At 41.0% G+C, this 22,772-nt stretch overlaps 1 protein-coding gene across 2 annotated transcripts in view; it reads right to left on the reverse strand.

Moving 5' to 3' along the window:
* The window catches only part of KLHL1 (kelch like family member 1), a 144,709-nt gene that overhangs the window by 115,973 nt on the left and 5,964 nt on the right, over window positions 1-22,772 (reverse strand). Inside the window, exon 2 of one of the 2 annotated variants that reach the window (XM_044437803.1) lies at window positions 3,128-3,310. The exons of the other annotated variant lie outside the window; for it this stretch is intronic. Within the exon in view, the coding sequence (XP_044293738.1) occupies window positions 3,128-3,310 (183 nt within the window). The remainder of the gene's footprint in view (window positions 1-3,127; window positions 3,311-22,772) is intronic. 2 annotated transcript variants of the gene reach the window in all.

The raw sequence follows: 22,772 nt of genomic DNA on the forward strand, positions 1-22,772 counted from the left end.
AGCTGCACTTCAACTATATTCTACTCCCGAGGTCCTACAGACATACCAATCACCTTTCAGAGCAGAAGATTCAGACAATATGATATTTTTTTTCTGAGAGAGGGGAAACTAGGAGCAAGTGAGCATTTCCCACCATTCCAGGAAACGAGATAAGGCAGTTAGACAACCATGTTGTAAAACAAGTCCTTTCAGCTTGCTATCACTTGCTTTCACGTATAACCATGTACTAGCACGTTCAGCCTTAATTTTATCCCTGCATGACTTCCCCCATTTTGACTTAGTCTCCCCTTCACCAAAGTTTCCTTTCTGGGCTTTTCATTAGCAGTATTAGTACACCATTATTTTCCTCCCCTCCTGAATAAGCACAAACAGCCCATTCTTTGCACTGTGGTTACCAAATACAGAGAGAAAGATGCCCTGCTCTAATCAGGGCTAGGAGTAAACAACTATCCAACCATTTCAAGGCCCTCTTGACTCATGTCTTCCCTTCCTGAAAAGAAACAGTATTCTGGCGATAATTATCTTTTGTACATCCACGGGTGTCCCTATTAACTTGCTTTTCAATGATGCTAGCAGATGGTTAAAGGAAGTGACATCTTTACCCTTGCTCTAGATTATACCCTGACGATTCCTGATCTGTAGAACAGTCAAGGATTTAATTAGTTGGTTGCTTAGTTGCCTGTGGCAGAGGTACCTGTGCAGCTCTCCTGGTGCACATTTAATTTCGATGTAATTTTGATGTGATTTATACTTTTAAAACTAAGTCTGACTGTGGGTCTGGGGTGTGACAGGCTCAGAGAGTGCAGGGTGCACTCTGACTGGTTCTGCCCCCAAGCTGCCATTTTTCAAAAAATGCCATCCCAGGTCACCATTCTGAGGAAAGCTGCAACTGGTCTCTGTGTTTCTGCCTGAACCGAAAGTGCCTCTCGTTCCGCGAAGAAATGCCTGTACACAGCGTAGATTGTGGCTCTACAATTGTGCAATTCTGGCTCTGAGAAGCGACATTGCAGCTGAGCCATCTCAATGCCTTGTTGTCTTTCTGTCATATGCCTTTGCTACATGACAGTCTGAGAGGGGACAGCAAGATAAGAGCTTTGAGGATTGCTAGATGGGTCCTGGAGCAGGCAAATTCGATCCTCATTAACCAGAGGTGCTAGCTGGGTGGAAAAGAGTGCTTGGGACCTGACAGCTGAAGTCTGGCAATTTAGGGTTAGGGGTAAGAGGGAGAGGGAATCTCTGGGGAGGGCAGGTTGGTTGGTTCACAATGTGTGAAAGGTGCAGAAAAAGTGGCAGAACTTTGGGTGACTGGTGAACGTCAGCAGTGGCGTGCAGACAGCTGGGTTGTGTTGCGTGCAGCCTCAAGGTCTTGCCAGAGGAAGGCTATACATGCAGGCATTAAGAACGACTGTCCAGATCAGTCGTCTGGACAGTCGGTGATACAACCTGAGGAACTCAGCCAGCATATGAAGCTGGAACTGCCTTTAAGAGTATTTGGCTGTGGTGAGTGCGCAGGGAATCAGACCTAACATAAAAGAAGTTATTGGAGGCTTGTAACTCCAAGTGCGTCTCTTGGGTCCTGAAGAATTGTCACTGAGCTGTCTTTAGAAAACCCCAGAGTAAATATTAGAAATCGTTTGTCTGCAAAACAATCCTTTAATAAGTCGGCTTGTTAACAGCTATTAGAGGAATGGTATCAAAGAATCGCAAAGTAAAACAGAATGTTCAGTTAAGTGATTGGTATAAAGAAGTTCTGAATATAGCTATTCATGGTAAGTTAACTTGTGATATTACGCTAAAAAGGGTTTGAGAAGTAAGAATGATTTTGATGGTATTTAGGGACTGCTTATTCAGTATGCATTAATAAAAGGGAAGGTTTTTATACCTTCACAAGATTTAATACGTTTTGAAAGGGGAGTAGGACCTCCTTGGAGAGTAACTGATCTATTATGTAACAAAAGTTCCCAATGGAGAACTGCCCTGTTTTTGTTACTGTAGTTTAAATTGTTTTGATTAATTTTTCTATTAGTACTGAACATTATTTCTGTGTATTGAATTTAACATGATGCTGACGCTGACGCTGACGCTGACGAAGAAGAAGAAGAAGAAGAAGAAGAAGAAGAAGAAGAAGAAGAAGAAGAAGTTGACTTGTTCAATGGCTCACCTTGTCTCTGGTGTTGGTGCCCATTACATGCCTATTAGTGGGAGCTTTTAAACTATTCTAATAGAATTAGTCGCATCAACGAAGAGTCTTTGGTATTATGGTGCAATGGCAGCAAGATCCTTAGGCCCAGAATACTAAGTATTTTCTATAGATAAGAAACCTGGCAAGTGGACTGCACAGTGAAGGAGCAGTTTTTCCCTGGGAAGCTGTAATTGGAAGAGGTAATCCAGTGGTTCCTTCATACAAACATACGTACTTCACATGTTAGACCTATTTAAATTAATCATACTGCAAACACACAATATTTTTGTGTTGTTGTTGCTGTTGCAGAAAAAGAAAGAAAGTTTATTTGTTCAAAGCCAGGTCTAAAAAAAGAAACTGCACAAATAAAGATTAGACTGAGTAAGCCCATGCCAGTCTTTTCAATCAAATAATCCTGCTTATCAGCACTAGTCCATGATGTAATTTATGCCAAATAACATGTCTTAGTTCTCATGGTGCTAGACGACTCTCTATTAGTGCTTTTGTTGCAACAGACTCATGGTGCCCCTGAAAACCATTGTTAGTCTCTGCTTATGTTGTACACCCCTGAAACTGCTTAGTCCATGGATGCAGTGGACTTGGTGCTTTTGCATGGCTTCTCCACTCATAATTTTTCTTGGGTACATTCTCAGACGTAACCAGTTTGGTACAGTGGGCAATCAATATAACAGTATAATTTTCTTTATGCAATGTCCTAGCACAACTTTAAATAATGGTGCAGGTAACTCATTAAATGGCATCTTTTGTGATGTCAGGGTTGGGCTGCAAATTTATAATGCTGTATTCACATATCATCAAGACTGCACTACAATTTGGAAACAGAACAAAGCACATTTGTAACAATAAGGTACAACAATAAGTTGTTTACTCCCTGTCCAGAGGGCCCAGATTTTAATGAGGTCAATGCTATACATGATCACTTACCTATGTGCAGGTATCTTCCGGTTCCCAGCAATCAGGATCACATCACAGAGTTGCTGTTGTTTCAGGTAACTTTCCATCTTCCTGAAGGTTTGTTCAGCATGGTGGACAGCTTGATAGAATTCCTCAGAACTACTGGAATCCATATCACATTGAGGTGTCAGGGGAAGGCTAGTGACCGGCAACCTGTAGACCCCAAGCAGAAGAAAAAAATGGGAAACAAATGAGGCAAGATGAAGTGTCTCTGGAAGTACTGACTTAATCGCAGGCTTGGAAAGCTGATAAAAACTGGACTGAACGTGCCTTTTCCTGTTTTCATGACTTAGAATCACAATAGATGGAAGTCTCTTGGTTGAATAAATTATGTACAAAAATGGGTATGATCCCACTGGAAAAATATTTCTGCATCGTTATGCTAAGTTTTTTTTTAATTTAAAGAAGATGGAACTAAAAAATAATTCACATATTCAATTTAGTTAAATCATCCTCATTGCCGCCACCACCACTGCATTGAAACATAAAGATGTCCATCTAGCCCCCACTCCCACCCCAGCCACTTGTACATGGCAGGCATGTCATGAGCGGAGCCGGCTGGAGCTGGGGGTCAGACTAGATGGCCTGGGAGACCCCTTCTGACTCTCTCTATATCTATGTCTGTGTTTCCATGATTCTGTTTCTACTCCTCCAGTAGCAGTCCCAACATCAGGGGCCCCTCTCATTAGCATCAGCTAAGGTCTGTGGACCTACAAATACCTATAGTGCCCAAAACCAACCTTTAACATTAACTTGGAAAACAGGAATCAACAAATTGGTTCCTGAAATGTATGAATGAATCAACCTGATGATGTGTAGTTCATAAACAGATGCATCTTGCTGTTCCTTTCTGGACATTACAGGCCACCGGCTAGCCTTGGACTGTTGCGCCATCAACATAGAGACCACTGGAACACAATAGCTGTTGTCAAAAACTTCAGGGTGACTAGGCAAGGGTCTGTAGGCACTTTGCCCTAATACATACACTCGAGCAAGCTTTTTTTTTAATAAATGGAAAATTAAATTGGAAAACTTGAAGAGGTGTGAATTTCAAAGGATTCAGTGTTGGTTTGAAAAGTGCAAAATTAGGTAGATTAGCCTGAAAAGCAAAATTTTGTCATTATGTCATTCTATGTTGCTTACATTTGCTTCAACCCTGATTCTCCCCCTGCCCCAACTCTGATTTTGGGCCAGCTGCTCTTTTCCTTCCTTCCTGTCTTGCCTTTCTTTCCCTCCTTGTCCTGGTGAGTTTGCTTTCTTCTTCCTGCCAGTGCCCAGCTTCTCCCACTCCCCCCCCCAATTTTCTCTCCATCAGCTGAACAGTGTGCCTCCCCCATCTTTGTGGCTCTTTCTTCACCTTGAAGTGTGCCTTCTTCCTTTTGTTCTTCCTGGACATTTCTTTCTCCTCCCCAAGCACCCGTGTACTGCCTGCAGGTAACCTCTTCCCCCCGCCCCACCTTCCAGTCTTTCTGAGAGGTTTACTGGGGTGCCCTGTGGATTCCCACTGCTTACAAACACTGCTTATGGCTGCCAGGGACTTCTCCCAGCCCAATTTGGTCCTAGTTCACCAGAGAAACAAGGAGAAAGCATGCCAAACCGCAATGTTCACCAGCATCAACCAATCCTGGATTCCAGTTCTGCATTAGTTATTGGGTTTGAAGGCACCATTGCTCAAAATAAACCAGGTTCTTATTTGACTCTCTCTCTCTCTCTCTCTCTCTCTCTCTCTCTCTCTCTCTCTCTCTCTGCATGTGTGTGTGTGTAGTTTTTCCTCATGTATGTAGCGAGTTTGAGACACCGCAGCATTATCCTTAAACAAGTGGCCAACACCAATGATTTTGGAAAAGTGTATTTATCTTCCCTTCTGAACAGCTGTACTCATTGCTAAATAAATTTTGACCTGAAGCTGAATAAACCATATGGCTGAGCCTGCTTTAAAAAGAGAAGGTAACAGGTTTTCCTGACAAGTAGATGAATTCTGTTTGGAGAGTTCTCTGAGGGAGATATATTGAATGAAACTGGATTTCTGTCTGAGCCGTCTGTCATTTTATATACTTGGGAATCTGTGTGCTGGAACATTGTGTCAGTTTAATAATAAGTTAAAAGATGAATAGCTCCATCCTTAAAAATAACAGTGGTGGTGAGACTCCTTCTGAATTCAGTAAGGGTTCTGTCTCTATGTTGCTCCTGTTTTGGGTCTGAGATATTAGGATAAAGGGCAGCTTAAAAATCTGCTCAAGAAATAAACAAAACAGTTGAATACACATCAACAGGTGTAGGACTGTTCACATTCCAGCAAGTGTAGAATGAAAACATCATGAGGGAAGAGAAAGGACAGTGCCCCCAGCTGAACTCCATGAAATCATCCAAAACTATAGACAGTGACTGCCCATGTGGAACCTCTATGGGTGTAGTGAGTATACATCTCCTAATTTATATATACATATATTCTACTCACAGGTTCCAGTACAAACCTAGAGGCTGGAATGCCTGCTAACAGCCCAAATCCTATTTCCTTCCTTCTGTACAGGTGAATATGTGAACAATATTAATTTGAAAGACAAGGAATGCCATCAGCTCACTGGTTTATTATTGGGTTTTTATGGGTCTCCTCAAGGCTGTGAGACTAGAAAGGTACACCCAGCTGATTTTCCAAGATCCTCCTGTTTGTATCTGAATCTTGTTGTTGTTAGTCGCAAAGTTGTGTGCGACCCATCGCGACCCCATGGACAACATTCCTCCAGGCCTTCCTGTCCTCCACCATCCCCCGGAGTCCACTTAAGCTCATGCCAACGGCTTCAGTGACTCCATCTATCCACCTCACTCTCTGCCATCCCTTTCTTCTTTTGCCATCAATTGTTCCCAGCATTAGGCTCTTCTCCAGGGAGTCCTTCCTTCTCATTAGGTGGCCAAAGTATTTGAGTTTCATTTTCGGTATCTGGCTTCTAAAGAGCAGTCAGGGTTGATCTCCTCTAGGACTGACCGGTTTGATCACCTTGCAGTCCAAGGGACTCGCAGGAGTCTCCGCCATCACAATTCAAAGGCCTCAATTCTTCAGCACTCAGCCTTCCTTATGGTCCAACTTTCACAGCCATACATTGAATCTAGAACAGGATTAATATCCTGTATGCTTGTATTGACTCTGCTGTGAATCGGTGGAATGACTTTACATTGGTATTTCTCAAACAGTCTTTTCTAGCAATCGTATCTCCCACAGCTCCTGATCAGTGGAGAACAATTTCCACAACTACATGCATACACAACCATATTCTTGTGAGTGCAACAGATTTTTGTTTCTTTGATTGCCTATTTAGCCAATGCACACCTATGAACTTGATTTGAAGCAACGAAGTCTAAAAGATGGACCAGTGAGACACACCAAGTCATAGTTCAGTCTTAATAAATTCTGGGTCTTCTGAGAGCTTCTTTGTAACATTAGATGTTAGTGAGAATATGATAAGCAGATTTATTTGAAGGAACATGGCTGTATATTATCTGAGACAAAATTATAGGCCAACGTTTTTCACTGAAAGGCACAAGGGCCACGCCAGCTCCCAGCCATTTCAAGTATGGCCCTCTCCAACTTAGTCAGCAAAACGTTCTAGCTTTGCCTTGATCTTTACTTTCACAGAGGGCCAACGGTTATTATCTGAGCTACCAGGATATTCAATGTCAGAAGAGTAAGATGGCTATGTATGAAGGCAGAACTGGGTTGCACCAGAACTGGGTGGGATGGTAGAGTACTGGCTCAATCCACCAATGTGGAAAGGAGAAGGAGACCAATAGGCAAAACACAATAGACTGACTATCTTCAGTGGTGCACAGGGCAGGAGGTGGAGAGGAAATTGGATGCCTGGACAAGACTGAGCAGCACGGACCTGCACGGAGAGATTCTGGTGCACTCTGAGCAGGGCAGATATTGTCTCAGTGACAATAAGAGGATCCATCCTCGGTCATCCTTTCAAGATTTCCGCACCCAGTGATGTCAAGTCTGAGATGGCCTTGTTGAATGATGTAGAGACGGGCAGTCCTGGAAGAGACTCCAGGCAAGGCCAATGCATAGCTCTGCTGTTTGACATGAGATGGGGGAGAGAACGACCCCCATCCACCTCCATCTGGTAAAGCCCCCCGCATGGCTTCAATGGAAGCACGAGAAGCCCCACTGCTCCTGATTGAAAGAATAGTTAAAATCACTGATTAGGCATTTACATTCTCAACGCGGTTGGCTGTAACATTTCCTTTCTTTCTTTATTTTGCTGCATTTTTATAGCACTCTCCAGCTAAAGCTCTCTGGGCAGTTCAGAAGTTTTCTTAGAAGGGGGAATGGATGCATTCCCCGGACTTGATACTCAAAAGCTGCTTCTGGAACAATTTGTTCTAGCATTGCTGGTGAAGAACTAAGCAGTTGAAATGGATTCTTATACACCAATTCAAGGCAATACGCTTTAATCCTTAATAAAACATTGTGAAGTACTTTCATTTCCAGGCAGTCTTGTCTGGCTACAAAGAACACTTCTGGAAGTGACAGCGACAAACAGTAACACCTTCCAGGCTGAAACCCCTGTGAGGTCCAGTGACAGCATGAATTAGGAGTCCAGGTGAGGCAAGCGGGCTTTGATCTCAGTGACAAAAATCTCACTGACTTAGGTAGAACCGATGCACCATCCTGGCTGCAAGCTCCATTTTTCTGGGTGCATCTGTGAACAGTGTATACTGCACAGTTTTATCCACAGCACTGCTGCTAAATGAGTTGCGATAAGCAAAGCAACCATCATGTCCTTGTTTTCCTGGAGTATATCTCTTTTTATGATCTGAAGAGAAACCGGAGAGTGGCACATAACTCTTTTGAGATCAAGGACAAAGGAATTGACTCCTTCCTCTATAAGCTTTAACTACTTTAGCTACATGCACACACCTCCCATGAACCACTGGCCTTCTGAGCATTCTCATTCGCAGCCCCAAACATGAATATGAATGGGAGTGCATTTCTCTGCCAAAACTTCCCAAGCTTGCAGGCACAGTCAAGCCATACCCTTATCATAAAAGCATGCACTTTAAAATGAGTCTCTTTTTTTAATGAACATGTTCATGGTCTAATCATTCTGAGAAACTGTGCATTTGGCTGTATGCTTCTTTAAAAAATGTACACCCAAGGGCACGCTTATTGCATTCACAAATAGAAAGCTTGCTTTTGGGAAGAGAATGATGCAAATCCGAGAATCGGGATAAGCTCAAGTCTCGCTGATTTTCTCATCCATAGTCAAAGTCTACAACCTTTCAATGGCCCCTGGTCTGCTAGCTAACCGCAGAGAATTGGGCCTAGCATCTCTGCAGTCCCAGGGCATTTGGAAGGTAGAACAGTTTTCTAATGATCTCAGCATCTATTACTTGACTTCATTTCTGAATTAAATGGACATATCATATGAAAATATTACTGCAGAAAAACCTGTGGCCAACTAATTTCCTAGAAGGTTCCTTGTGCAAAGTTGCTTATCTTTCCTTTCCCTCCTGCTGTGGAGAAGTAGTGCATTTTTAATCACATTATTCTATCTCAAAACATTAGATTTTCTAAATGAAGGTTAAGGAATATACAGGATTTTCCAAACAATATAGTACATGCATCAGTCAAATAAATATAAGGTAATCTCTCTAACTGTTCCTCTCTATTTTTAATAACACAGATTTCTTATAAGCAGATAATTAGATCTGATTATATAATCCTCTGGCTAGTCTTTTAATCTACTCCATTAAGTTCATGAAGTTTTCTTTATTGATTTTTCTTTGTTTTAACTAAAAGGATATGAGGAAATTATACAAACAAACATTCAGTACCACTCTGGAGAGTTCATTAAATTGTTTCTTCTAAGTAGACTTCAAAGAATGGACTATTTTGATTTCAGGAAGGAAAGGAAAATTATTCCACCTAAAAATTACTCACCAAGACTTTATCTCCTGGAAGAAGTAATCAGACTATTGGTTGGGGCAGTCCAGGGTTGGCCACTGAGCATAGTTTAATTATCTCCAAGGTGTCATGCAAAGGTCTGCCTATTTCTTGACCTGTGGCAGCAATTTGCAAATATCTCATTTGATGTTGAGCACCTTGTCAGGACCTAGGATTCTCTGGGACTCCATTTGCTGGCCAGAACCAGAATGGCCACTGCAGAATGCCACCAGAATGCCCACAGTTCTCTTCCTCCTGATCAGGAGCAGCTGGGAGCTGGCGGGGAAGAGCTATCTAAGAGCATACTCTTTCCTACAGAACTGCTCTCAGTAATACTGATTTTCCTGTTAGCTGCAGTGCCCAAGTCTAGCTGTTTAACTTCCCAATTTTACTGCCTCCAGGTTCCTGCACCTTCTTTTTGTCTTCCTGGTTTGTGACCACTGGTCTGCCTATGGCTGCCTCTGGGTCCTGACCTAATACATACTTCTGCTTGCTGAACCTGGCCTGTTCCATACTATGACCTGGACTTGATATTGAACCTTGCCATTGGACTTTGGGCTTGGTCCTGCTTCAAGTTTTGCTGCCATGGTCATGGTCCCTCCATCTCGTCTCCTGCTGCTGCTGTCCCAGCCTCTGACACACCTACCATTCAAGCCATTTACTCAAGGTGCTGCCGGGGAAATTCTTTGAAAGCTGCAGCCAATTAAATTGATGGAGGAACCTTAGTGCAGTTTTATATGCCACCTACGCACCTTTGCTCAGAAGTAAGTCACATATTTCATCGCCTTCTGCTTTTTTTTTCTTTTACTCTTGGTTCCCCTTCAACTGTTTTAAAGAAACTTTCCGACATCCACACAATTAGATCAGGGACTATGAAACAATAAACTTTGGAAGCACCAAGGCAAGTGGAGCTAAATTACAAGCAATAATTGAAGATACTCATGATTCAACAGTATAGCACAGGCTTTGCTGGTATATTCTCTCAGCTCCATTCCCTGCATCTCCCACTGAAATCACCTCAGGCATCAGGAACGGGAAAATACCCACTCCCGGAAAGCAAGCATGAGGCCCAGTTGCTGGCGGAAAGAAGGTCTACTGGACTTGGTACAATCTAGAATCTTATCATTCTCTAACTCATTAATTTCCCTTCCTAATGAAAATAATTTAAACCACAAAAATATCATTTGCAATGGAATGTCTACGACTTGGCAAAGATAAACACATTAATCTTTTTTATTTACCTGTCATTTTAAGAATTAAAAAATTTAATTGGTTTTAACAACCACAGTCGCTTTTTGTTTTTGCCTTTGTTTCTGATCTTGATTTTGATTGGGACTTTTGCTGAGATTATGTTTTTGCTGTTTATGGGGATTATTTGTTGTTGTTATTGTTAAAAATTTGGTAAGCTGTCCTGGGAGGTTTTTCTTGTATAGGATGGGATATAAATGTTTTAAATAAACAAACAAACAAATCCCAACTTAGTAGCATGATGTGAAAGAAAAACAGCATTTGAGCAAAACTGTGCTGCTGCTGCAGCATGGAAAAGAAGCCATAGACAATAGCTATGGCTATTGTCTATGGCAATAGACGAGAGTCTATTCTGAGGCCAGACCAAAGATGGGAAAGTGCTAGGATGCTGACAGTACATTGCACCACTTCCCAGGTGCATCAGCAAAACTAAAGCAAGTGAGCAAAATGATGAGATCAGTGTTAATACTGATCATATCTGCTAGGCATGAATATTTTACAGTGGCCCCAAGATTTCTAGCTCATGGTCTTTAATTATAATTTTGCTCTTTTAAAGTTACTTTAAATGCACGAAGGATTGTTCTTGCATTAAAGATGTGATTTTGCACTCTCCACCTTTCTATACAACATAACATAAGGCAAAAATCTGTCCCCCAAGTCATCAGTGAATATGTAGCAACACATACTAGGCACAAATTCTTGAAAAGGTTCACATGTGTAAGCCAACTGAGCCATTCATGATTAAAAAGGTTCAAGTTTCTCCTGCTTTAGCAAGTGAAAAGTTCATGGCATTACAGTAACATAAACACATGTGATGGCATTTCTGTTTACTGCTTTTGGTCCATTTAGTTTTATGTACTCTATGTTGTATCCCTCCTTCCCATAAAATATGTCCAAGGCATTTAATAACAGAAAATGCACAATTAAAAGGGAGCGTGATAAACACGCTTCAAGTCAAATAACAGCATATAAAACAGTGGCCAGTTAAATCATCTTTACGTATAGACAATTCGGCTCTCAGCAAATGCTTGTTTAAATAGGAAGGGGCTTGCCAGCCAGATATCAATAAGAGGAATTAATGAGCCTCTGCCAATAGGAGGTCCAAAGTCTGGATACAGCCACTGAGAAAGCCTCAGGCTGAACAACCTGAAAAGTGTCCAGAAAAGGAGCAAATAAAAGGTACCAGAGAGGTATTCCATCTTTTCTTCCTTTCCAGATATGTTCCTAGTAGGGAAAAATGGCTGAAGCAGCCGTGAGAGGATTATTTCACACTAAAGACCTCCTTTGGAATCCCTGAACAACTTTATGGATAAGGCAGAGTGATGGTAAAGCAAAGGTCTTGCTTGGAAGACCTTGATCTGTATTTCTGGACACATTACCCTCATGCAAACGCAAGATAATGCATGCAATTGTCTCAGATTTCCTTTTAAGACCAGTGTGCATGGAAAAATGGCATGCTGTGAACATTCTGTCCATTCTTTTTAAAAGCTTTTTGATGCCTCTCCCTGGGCAATAGACTTTGGTTTTAGTCTACTAAACTATTCTGGAAGTAGCTGTCGCTTACAAGACTAAGTATCATAGACTGTACAATTGAAGTTGGGATAGAGGGCATTCTTTTATGAAAGATGAGGTGGAGAGATCTCCCCCCTTCTCTTGTAAACAGGTCCAAAGAAGAGACAATAGAAGAATAAACTGCTGGTATTTGGAACTGTGTATTGGGCAAAGAACTGATTATTCTGCAAAATAAAGCAGAGCCAGATAAATACAATTAATATTGAGTTGCAAAGTTATTTAGTGCTGTGTACATTGTTTAGCTCATTATCTAACAGTCATGTGAGGGAACTTGTTCTTTCCATTTTACAGACAAGAGGCTGAAGTTGAGAGATAACTGCTTGCAAAGTTACCCAATTATATAATGCCTGAAGCAGGACATAAAACATTAGCTCTCACAGTGCCTTAATAATCCTTAAGGAGAGTTTACTATGGAGAATCAGTTGTGTTTTGTTTTTAAGAGTTCTCAACAGCAAGACCGCCTAGAGATTCTACTATTACCCTGACTTTTTATATCCATCATGGTCCAAAATTATTTAGGTCTACTGATTTGCAGATCTAATTTGCAAGAACTGATTTGTTCTTCCTTATCCCAAATAGGCAAACTGAAGTACTCTCAGAATCTGACTGAAATGCATTATAAAAATACATATGCAAGTTATGGATAACAACCTTTTACAAAGGTCACACAGAAGCAATCTTTCGAAAGCCCTTTGGTCCAGAATCTGAAAACTTTCACTGAAGTCTGCTTGTTGCTAGCTGGAGCATTAATAATTTTAAGGGTTTCTTCTCTGTGCTTAGGAAATCTTCAAAACATTCCCATTCAGAAGATGCATTCAGTGGGTGAATTAAATTTTCATTCCAGATTTAAAGTTTCATAAGGTTTAAGGTTATCAAATTTTAACTTGTAAGTCAAGGTTTTGAAATGTTCATTTTAAAAGAGAGCAACTATATATCTTCTAGAACGAAAATGTGCATTTAAGACTGTTCTACTGACACCTTTTAATTATTTTCTGTTGCCTGATTTTTCATAAACAATTGAAGTCAACACAAAAAAAGTATAATCTGGGAGTTCATATTTTCACAAACTTTGAAAAAAAATCTAAGAAAATAAAGTGGCCCATGTTTAAAGAAATATCTCTCAGAGGACAAACTAGGCTTATGGATATCAATAAACAATATCAATAAACAACGTGCACGAAGCAGGGATTTCCAGGTTTTCAAAACCACACACTCATTTCTCCACCTTTTGGAAAGCTACTTTTATTTCTACAAAGTTGGGTTAATTCATAGACTATGAATTCACATGTAAGTAGCATTTGCCTTGGAACCCTTCTGCTAAGGTGCACAGTGCTTTTACCCATGGGTGGCACAGTGGTTTAAACTGCTGAGCTGCTGGGCTGGTGGATCGAAAGGTTGACAGTTCGAATCCACAGACAGGGTGAGCTCCCGTACTCTGTCCCGGCTCCTGCCAACCCTGCAGTTCCAAACCATATAAATGCAAGTAGATAAACAGGTACCACTTCCATGGGAAGGTAACAGCATTCTGTGCATCTCCATGTTTAGTCATGCTGGCCACATGACCACGGAGATTGTCTGTGGACAAATGCTGGCTAGAAAATGGAGATTAGCACCACCCCCAAGAGTCAGACATGACTGGACTTTAATGTCATGGAGAAACTTTTACCTTTACCTTATGAATGTTAGGTCTCCCTACCATGACCATGCTGAATGTCTAGGGTAAAGGAACATGGTCTAGGAAGTAATTTGTGGTAGAAGTGGCAAAGGCTTTGTTTGTTGGTGTTACCCACCCTCAACTCATCTCTCCCTTTATTCTGACTAGATTGTTCCTATTATTCCTCGCAGTCAAGCTCTTTTCAACTTCCATCTAGCATGTTGTCTTTGACAGCCCTGCTCACCTCGAGGTTGTAGCCTGTTTTGTTTAACTGATCCATCTCATATTTGGTCTTCCTCTGCTAATGCCTTTGTCCTTCCTTAGCGTTCTTGTCTTCTCCAATGACTCTTGCCTTCTCGTGATATCCCAAAGCATGACAGTCTCCATTTGGCCATTTTGGAGTCCACGTTCTGGCTTGATTTGATCTATGATCCACTTGTTCATCTTTCTTTTGGTCTAGGGTGTTTGATTTATTTATTTAAAACATTCCTACCGCACCCTTCCCGATAAAACATCTCAGGGTGACTTACGTGTTCTCAAAGCTCTCTCCAGCACCATGCTTCCTATATATTAAATGTCTTCCTATCAGGTCTCACACCCATATCTGGTGACTGGGAAGACAACAGTGTGGCTGATGTTGGCCTTGGTCTCTAGTGAAACATCCTTGCACTTGATGGTCATTTTGATTTCTTCATCACTTCATTGATTCCTTTGCAGGCCTGTCTTCTTGGCTGCAGTCTTCCTTTGAATTACTTCTGCAATTTGTCTGGAGTCAAGATTTTTGTTTTCTTAATGCTCATCTGCAGCAAAACAAAACTGTCTCGTTTTGCTTTCATCAGGAATCATTTCAATCCCTTGCAGACTTCCACCAGTAATGTTATCATCTGCATATGTTAAATTATATGAATCTTCCACCAATCTTCTTCCCCTGATCCTAATACTGCTTCCTGTATCATTTAGTCTGTGTATAAAAGGAATCAGCAAGGAGATAAAATGCACCATGGTCTGACACCTTTACTTATAGGAAACCAATCTGTTTCTCCCGAGTCTGTGCCAACAGTAACTTCTTGCTTATGACACAGGTTACAGATTAGCACAATCAAGGGCTGAAGCACACCCATCCCTTTCAGTACCATCCATGCCTTCTCATGATCAACACAGTTAAAGGCTCTGTTGTAGTCTATACATTTAGAATGATCTTCTGAAATTCTTTGGTGTGCTCCAGTACCCAACATGCCTAATTCTAATGTGTGGGTTCGAAGGCATGTTGCAGAGCAACTAAGTTAGAGCAATATCAAGAAGCACTTTTCAGGTTAGCAGTTAATGTAAATTCTGTAAATCTCTCCTTTCCTGTGATATAAGTAGCCTAGGGATGAAGTATTGCCTTGGACTCTTTTCTAAATACCCTTCCTCACATCCTAGTTATAAGATGCTCCTAGAAGGAAAGTTCCTAGCACTCACAAGGAAAAGGCATTAAGCAGCTATTCCTTCTTATTGGGTTTTCTGCAAAAGAGAAGACACATTGGGGAAACATGGGAGGGCCAAGAGTTGAATGCAACCCTGTCTGAAATACCAGTGGCATTCTGCAAATGAGGAGAGGCAGTGGTGGAATTAACACTCCACCTGGAAGAACCCAACTGCACTGTTGACGGCAGCAGTTACTTAATGACTTGAGTGGTCTCCTCCAGAGGTGGGCAGACATTAGACCTCCAGATGCTTTGGACTTCAGCGGCCAGCATGCTTTGGCCATGCAGCATGGATTGTTGAGGAACTTTTGTTTTTTAACTAAACGCACAATAGGCAATTATGCAAAATATGTTCTTCATAATAGTTCAGGCAAAACTGATCTGTGTCTAGGAACCTTTCCTTCAGAACATAAGAATTACCTTGCACATCGCCCATCATTTCTTTCAAGAACTAGCAAGTACTGGCCGATGCACTGAAAGTTAGTCTCCATCTATGGACCACAGACTACTTTGGTCAAACCATGTCCTACAAACATATATGAGTTTCATACCATTTTAACTGACATGGGATTACACAGACCAATTCTTTTACAGATCAGTTCTCAGATTTCCATAGAGAAGACAATGATTGCTCTCTCATTTTTAAGTTGTAAGGCTGTGTCATTTTGGCTCTGAAGCTCCTGAACATTATTTAAGCCAAGTCAGATTTATGTTTGATACCTGAGTACCTAAACAACAAAACATGATACTTTGGTCAGTCTTTAATTAAGCACAGCACAACCTTCTTGTTGTAATCCCAGGCTGTTCCCTTCAGCATTTCACACATCCATTAACTTTCCATAAGCAAAACATTCTCTCTAAGGAATACAACTTCTTGCAGGGCTTTTTTTTCCATTACAAAAAGGAAAATATATCCGGATTTCAAAACAAATTCTACTGGAAATGGTCAAAAGAATGATCATGCTCAGCAAATTAGAAGAAGCTTAGTATAAGACACAATGCTGCTCTTTTACGCTTTATTATATTGAAATTCCTTTAATGTACTTTCAAATAGAAGACTACTGTAGTGTGATTCCCAATGGTGCTAAACCTATTAAGTATGTATCAACGCAAAAAGAGTAACAAGACTGAAATATGTTCATAGAGAGTCACAATATGTTTATTCAAAAATAATTATCTACTTGATAAGCAGGTCACCATCTACAGTTTATTATCTGTCTAAGGTTGACTGGTGTATAAATCTTTGGCAGCTCTCAAAGATAATTGCAATGACTACAAACATCATGTATCATTCACTGTTGTACAGCAGGGTAGACAGAAATTAAGAAAGCCATGTGTGTGCAGGGGATCATCTGGACTAAATCTAAGAAATTCAATGTCAAATTTGACACTATCCATAAAATATTGATTGGATTTATGCTCTCTCAGCATTTCTTTCAAAGAAACGGTGTTCAAGGTGAATGAAAAAAAAAATAAAAAACTGAAATTTTAAATAAAAACGTTTAAATTCTCCATATTGCACTGGCAACACAATTCACAGTTTGCCAAGCATAGTAGTAAGAAGCAAACTGAGCCTTCTGTTTTCCATTCTACTGCTAACTTTCAGAAGCATGTGAACGTCTCATCTGTATCTGGCTAGTGTCCATGTTACTATTGATGATCCCAACAGTGTTGCTTCCTGTTTATCCCTCCTGTTCTTCCTCAATAACATATATATTTTGCAGGCTTTTATTGGCTATCCACCCATTCCTGCTATATAGGAAAGGTACCCATTGTTTAGTCCGTCCACCTATGTTCAAGCATATTTCCTTGCAGCTGCTAGCACATAATCTCTGACTTTGAGAACGATCACCCATGCGTGTGTGAGCACTAAAACTGTTGTTCAAAACCTTCCTAAACATTACCAACATAAGGTTCATGTCCACGTATTCTTTTCTATAGAGGCTGGCCTGTTTGTTCATTGCAGAATGCGACAGTGCTCAAATGTGGCCTGTATCTCATTACAGGAAGAGGAGCTCCGTGCACGTCTGGTGTTGCTGATGGCATTATTAGTTTTCTAGTGTTGCTAGAGTAGATGCCGTGATGGGGTTGGCATCTGGTAATGAAATTACTGAAACTCAATGGAAGAACCCTATTATTTCCTGGGATACACTACTGGGGCTAGAATAGGTATTACTGTAGATCATTCAAAATGGGATGAAGTGCACGAATGCAAGGTTGCAAACAACAGTGTCATCCCATGCCACTTAAGTGTTGTGTTGCTATTGCAAACAGAAATACCATCACAAATATTTAGGCATCATAATAGGTTTCCTGTATACAAGATGGGAAGATCATTCATATGTGTTCGCCTACATCCCTAAGATCCCCCACCATATTTTAAAAAAAATAATAATCTGTCCGTGTTTCTGTTGGTATAGTTTAAATTCTGAATGAATGCAAATTAGTTTCAAAGAGAAAGCAGACACATGCAGAGAGTTAAATACGGTGAGGTTGAACATAAGGCTGTGGGAGCCCATTCATATACGCACCTGCACTGGCAAGCATAAAAAAACACACTCAAGCAAAATTGGCTGGTTTTTAAAATTGAAATTATGACAAAAACTTATTTCAAGGTATTTATGAAACTGCTAATGACAGGTATCGATGACTGCGCCATGGATGACAAATACCTGTTTTCCAAGGAATTCATGGAGGACCGTCTTATTTATAAAACAGCACCTGTGGGAATGGCTAGTATAAGGTGATGAATTACAGGTGAATCATATTTGCCTACAGGAAAGGGAAGGGAAGCAATCGGTTTGGGAAGGAAGAAAACAACATGGTAATGACACATCATCAAAAGATCAAAGCTTGCAATGGTGAAGAATTGGCTCAAATGAAAATGAGTCAAAATTCTAACTGCATAAGGATGATTTAGTCACAGCAGTTTTAGTAATAAAGCAAAGTCATAGTCCATGTTTGGAAACCCACCCAAAACACTGTTTCTCTTATAGATTCCAGCGCAGCTTTGAGTATGACCTTTCAATGCAGTATTCCAAACTCTTACTCTGGAGCTGAATCCAAGTAGAGCCAAACTGGATTTAAGCTGGATGGCCCCAATTTCCCTTTGTTTCAATACCTACCCTTTTCAAGTTATTGCATTAATAAGGATTTATCTTTCAGTTTTCTAATCTCTGGAGGAATTTGAAAGAAGTCTAGTCTGAAATGCTGAACTCAAAACACACCAGCATGCAAAAAAGGAAAACCACCAACCAGTATCTCCAGCACATGGAGGATGCTTAGCTTCTCCGAACATATCCAGCAGTAAGGCATGAATAAGAACAAAAAATGGACGAGGGCAGGGCTGAATATTTGGATGCTCTATTCCTAAAATGTATATAGTCCCAGAAAATGTATGTGCAAAGCTGAGCTATATTAATTCAGGATTACTGATTATTCTCAGCACCATTACCTTATGACAAATTTACCTTTTGCTGGAAAAAAGGACAGGTAGTTACTAGTTGAGGCTCATTTGAAGCTTGGTATAAATGTTTCAGAGCTAGTGCAATCCAAAACACATGACACGGTGGTATAATGGGCCACTGGATTCTAGCCAAGAAATGTAAAGTTAGATGTTTATATACATGTGCATCACAGTGCTTCCTGTTGAGACAGAAACAGGGAGGCCTGCCCTGACTCTTATGCACTTCCTATGTTCCTTCTTCCCCATTTAAAACCAGGAATAGGCTGGAGACAATAGCATGGGGCTTTTCCCTTGGAATGGGAAGGTGGTATGATTGTCAGGTGAAGTTCATCCCACTGCTTTCTCTAGCTGTACCCATATAACAAAGCAGGACTGCATTCAATGAGAGCAGACAGGCCCAGGGCTACTAGTGCTGCGCTAGTTTCTGTATATTTCCAACAAGTCTCACTAGAGCTTATTCAGGAGAACTGTCACTACAACTGGGCACTCGACCAGCTTTGCCAGGATTCCTGAGTGCATCACGCAAACTTACGGTATGCGTGTGTGCAAGCACTACTCAGACCCTTGCTAATGTATGGCGGTTAGAAGAGGAACAGTGGGCACGTCCCATTGCCGTATACCTCTTCTTACCTTCAGTGTATACATAAAGAAGAGGTTTTGCAGTGTTTTCGAACACTTCAAGATCTCTTTGACCAAAGAAAATAGTGGATGTGGTAATCCATGCATATCTCCCACATCTTCCGCCCTTGTAAGAGTGAGTGTTTCCCATCACAGCTCATAATAGCATCAACATAACCATCAAAGTTACATCCACAAAATGTCTTCACACAAGCAACGTGGATGGTGTTTTTCAGGTGCAATATCTTCTCTTTTCCAGAGGTGTTTTCATCAGTTATTTTTATACATGCAATACCATTCAGATGCTGTTGTAGTAATGCCAAACATTTTAGAACAAGAATGAGTCTAGTTTGGCTCTCCTTAAGAATTAACACATTCCTTATCGCTTCCATGGGCTGATGCCATTATAATTCTGTTCGCACAATAGGAGCATTGGCAAGATCCACCAGACATGTTGTGTTTTGGGAATTCATCTGAATCTGAATCTGGGTTCATGGATTCTGAAGGGTGACATGCTCTACTGAAAATGTCGGTGCCAATGCTACACCCCCAAAACCCCTTTAAATGTGCACTTGCAGTATTTCACGTGCTCAAAGTTTAAGCAGGCACAGGACTACACAGATGGCTCAGTTCTTGAATATATATATTTTATATATATAATGCCTGATTTATACATTACAAAAGCTTTCAAATCCTATTAATATTTCAGCCTTTGTTCAATCATTCCAATATAAATTTAGCTCGTTTTTAATGCCCAAAGGAATAGCTGTGCCAAGTTTGTTCTTTTTACTGCAGATTGGAACCCAAATCTAAATGCTCACTGAAATAGCAGAGTCTTCTTTTAAGTGTAATATTCATCCATAGATTTTAATGGCACTTGTCCCTAGTTTTTAATGTACCTTTTCCGCGCAATCTTGTTGACTCTTAATGCGGGAGTATTGAACCTTGAGCCTACAATTAAGGATCTGGCCCCAGTTGGGCCAGGTCCCAATCCAGCCTTCTGGGGCCAGGCCCATCACTCCAGAGTTGCACCTCACATCCCTTACCATTCCCACTTGACCACCAGTTCCCAATTTGAGTACAGTTTTTTCCTAGTCTAACAGATTGACCGGCTTCTCCTAAGGCTTAGTTACTAGTAGCAAAAGCTGCACTTTAAACTGTCCTGGGTATTGTTCAGTATTTTCCGCTCTAGCCCTTCCTTCTCTTGCTCTCAGTCCCAGCCACCTTTGGATGCCATTACCCAGGAGCATCTCCAAAACTGAAGTTTGCCTTCAGTCGAAAATAAGCTGGAAACCTGCATATGCAACTGGAAGGAAAGAATATTGTTTCCATTCCTCCTCAACTTCAATGTACGGTCAAAGCGTAGTCTGTCCATGCAGATACATGTCTGGTTTGTAGTTCTAGAAAGTGTCTTGATGGAATTAGTAGTTGTAAGAAACTAATGGGTCTTCTTTATGAGAGTTGTTTGAGCATTGCTGCTGGTTGCAACTCATCTCTCTTCATGAATAGTAAGTCATGCATGGAAAATAACGAGCAGAACCAAATGCAGAAGAACATTTTTATGTTCTGCGGATACCCCTCCTTTCCACGGCAGGGCTCCAAGGAAGAGAGTTCTTCTTTATCTACCCATTCAGTCACCAGCATCCTGTGAGGTGGGTTAGGCTGAGAGATAGCTCTTGGCCAAAGGGATCTTGATGGCTGGAGCAAGCATTTGAACGGGTGCTTCCTTTTTCCGAATCCAGCACTCTAACCATACATGACAGTGGCTCTCACACAGATTTCAAAAAGCAAACAAACATATCCAGACAATTTAACAGGACTCATATGAGCACTGTGGTCTCCCTTGTTTTCGGAACCATCAGTATGCAAAACGTTTTCTAATATGTATTTTGCAAACGTCTGGCTTCTTAATCCTGCATCAAGTGCTCACCTCCTTACATGAAAAGATATTGCCAAAACTTTGCCACCATGGTCTTTGCTAGTGGGGCCTTTCCCTTCTTTCTCATGATGCACATTTGTGTAGCTTATGTAGCATAGCTGCTGTGAAATGAACCATGTTCATTGATAAACACACTTAAAGCTTATTTCAAGTAGATTAAACATTATATTTCTTCTGCAGCTGAAAAACATTACAGAATTCTAAAGTAGTTTCTGTTGGGCTAATTCTCATTTAATAATATGCCAGCCAGGTCACACAGAGCAGATATATTACTATATTGAAATATTTAATGCAGTATATCTTATTTATTCCCTTAAGCCTAGAAATCCATGCAAAAGAGTAATTGCACTTAACATTTATCTACAAATACTGCTGCAGATTCTCTAATTAACAACAAGAAAATATACATAAAGGAAGATGTAAGTATAATTTGTTAAGCAGAGCTAATAAAGGAATGACCGTTGAAGCTTTCTCTTGAGTGCCTTTTGTTTCACACAACTTTTATGCCCAATGCACTAAATCAATTTTCACTGAACTCCAGTCTTCTGATACATACATAATTAAACTATGCGTTATGGGTGGAACCAATAAGAATTTATATACAGAGGTCTACTGAATATACTGAATTCTCTTTTTTAAACACACACACTCACACACATTTATTTTAAAATGCTCAATCATTGAAAACATTTAAATAAAAAAAGCTCAAAGTTCTCAAACTGGACCCTAGGTAATATGCTGAACTGTTTGTTGTTTACTTTTCCCTATAACTTCCTCCCTGGCTTAAGTAAATACTATGGCATTAATTTTAAGGCACTTTCAAGGTAAGGCAAAACAATACTATTGGAATGGAAGTAAAGCTAGTCTCCCTCCCCTGCCCCTTCATGATGCCAGTTTAGGCTGATACTAGCAAAAGTTGTAAAACAGGTTTTTTAAAGAAAACTATGTGGAGGGACTCAGGGTTAACTACAAAATAACTAACATTTATCATGGTGGTCCCCAATCGGGGGATCCCCAGTGTGAATCAGAACTGCAGTGCAGAAGAATAGCAGTTTTAAACCCCCCCCCCCCCACATACACACAGATTTTCCAGCTCAGACCCTCGTAATACCCCAGGTACTATTCTGAACACACCGTTCATGTCACATATAGTTTGGGCCTGATTTCTTATTGCCCAGTGATATTTTCTAAATGGGTCCAGTAGAGTTTGAAATTGGCCAACCATGAAACGCAATGACCTGGTTTTGACATGACAATGTACCATGGCTTTTACCATAGGCGGGATATCATGCTTTATCAACAAGTCGAAGTCACCAGGAATGCATTGCTTTTTTCCAAACAACCCACCCGAAGAATCCGTGGACTGTTCTAGGGTTGAGGCTTTCCATGGTGGGATCTCCTCTTGAACTGTTGTAGTTGTCAAGGGTGGCCAGGAGCCCCTTCTTCTAGTTGAGGGTGTATGTTCCCCCTCCACCCAGGTCAAACAGGAGTAGGCATCCTTGCCCGTGGCTTGAGAGATCCACTCTCTAGCCACCAGTAAAGGAAGCAGGAATCCCCTCCTTGCTGGTGGTGCACATACCCCCTTGGCAAGGAGAAGTGGCCATCTTTGCCAGCCACTTGAGGGTAGACCCAAGAGCAGACGCCGACTGCAGGCAGCAGAATGGGCTGGGCACCCGTTTGCTGCTGCGAGAACCCCCCCCCCCCCCCCCCA

Source organism: Varanus komodoensis, unplaced genomic scaffold (assembly GCF_004798865.1).
Source record: "Varanus komodoensis strain SLA01 unplaced genomic scaffold, ASM479886v1 scaffold31, whole genome shotgun sequence".
Classification (NCBI taxonomy): Eukaryota; Metazoa; Chordata; class Lepidosauria; order Squamata; family Varanidae; genus Varanus; species Varanus komodoensis.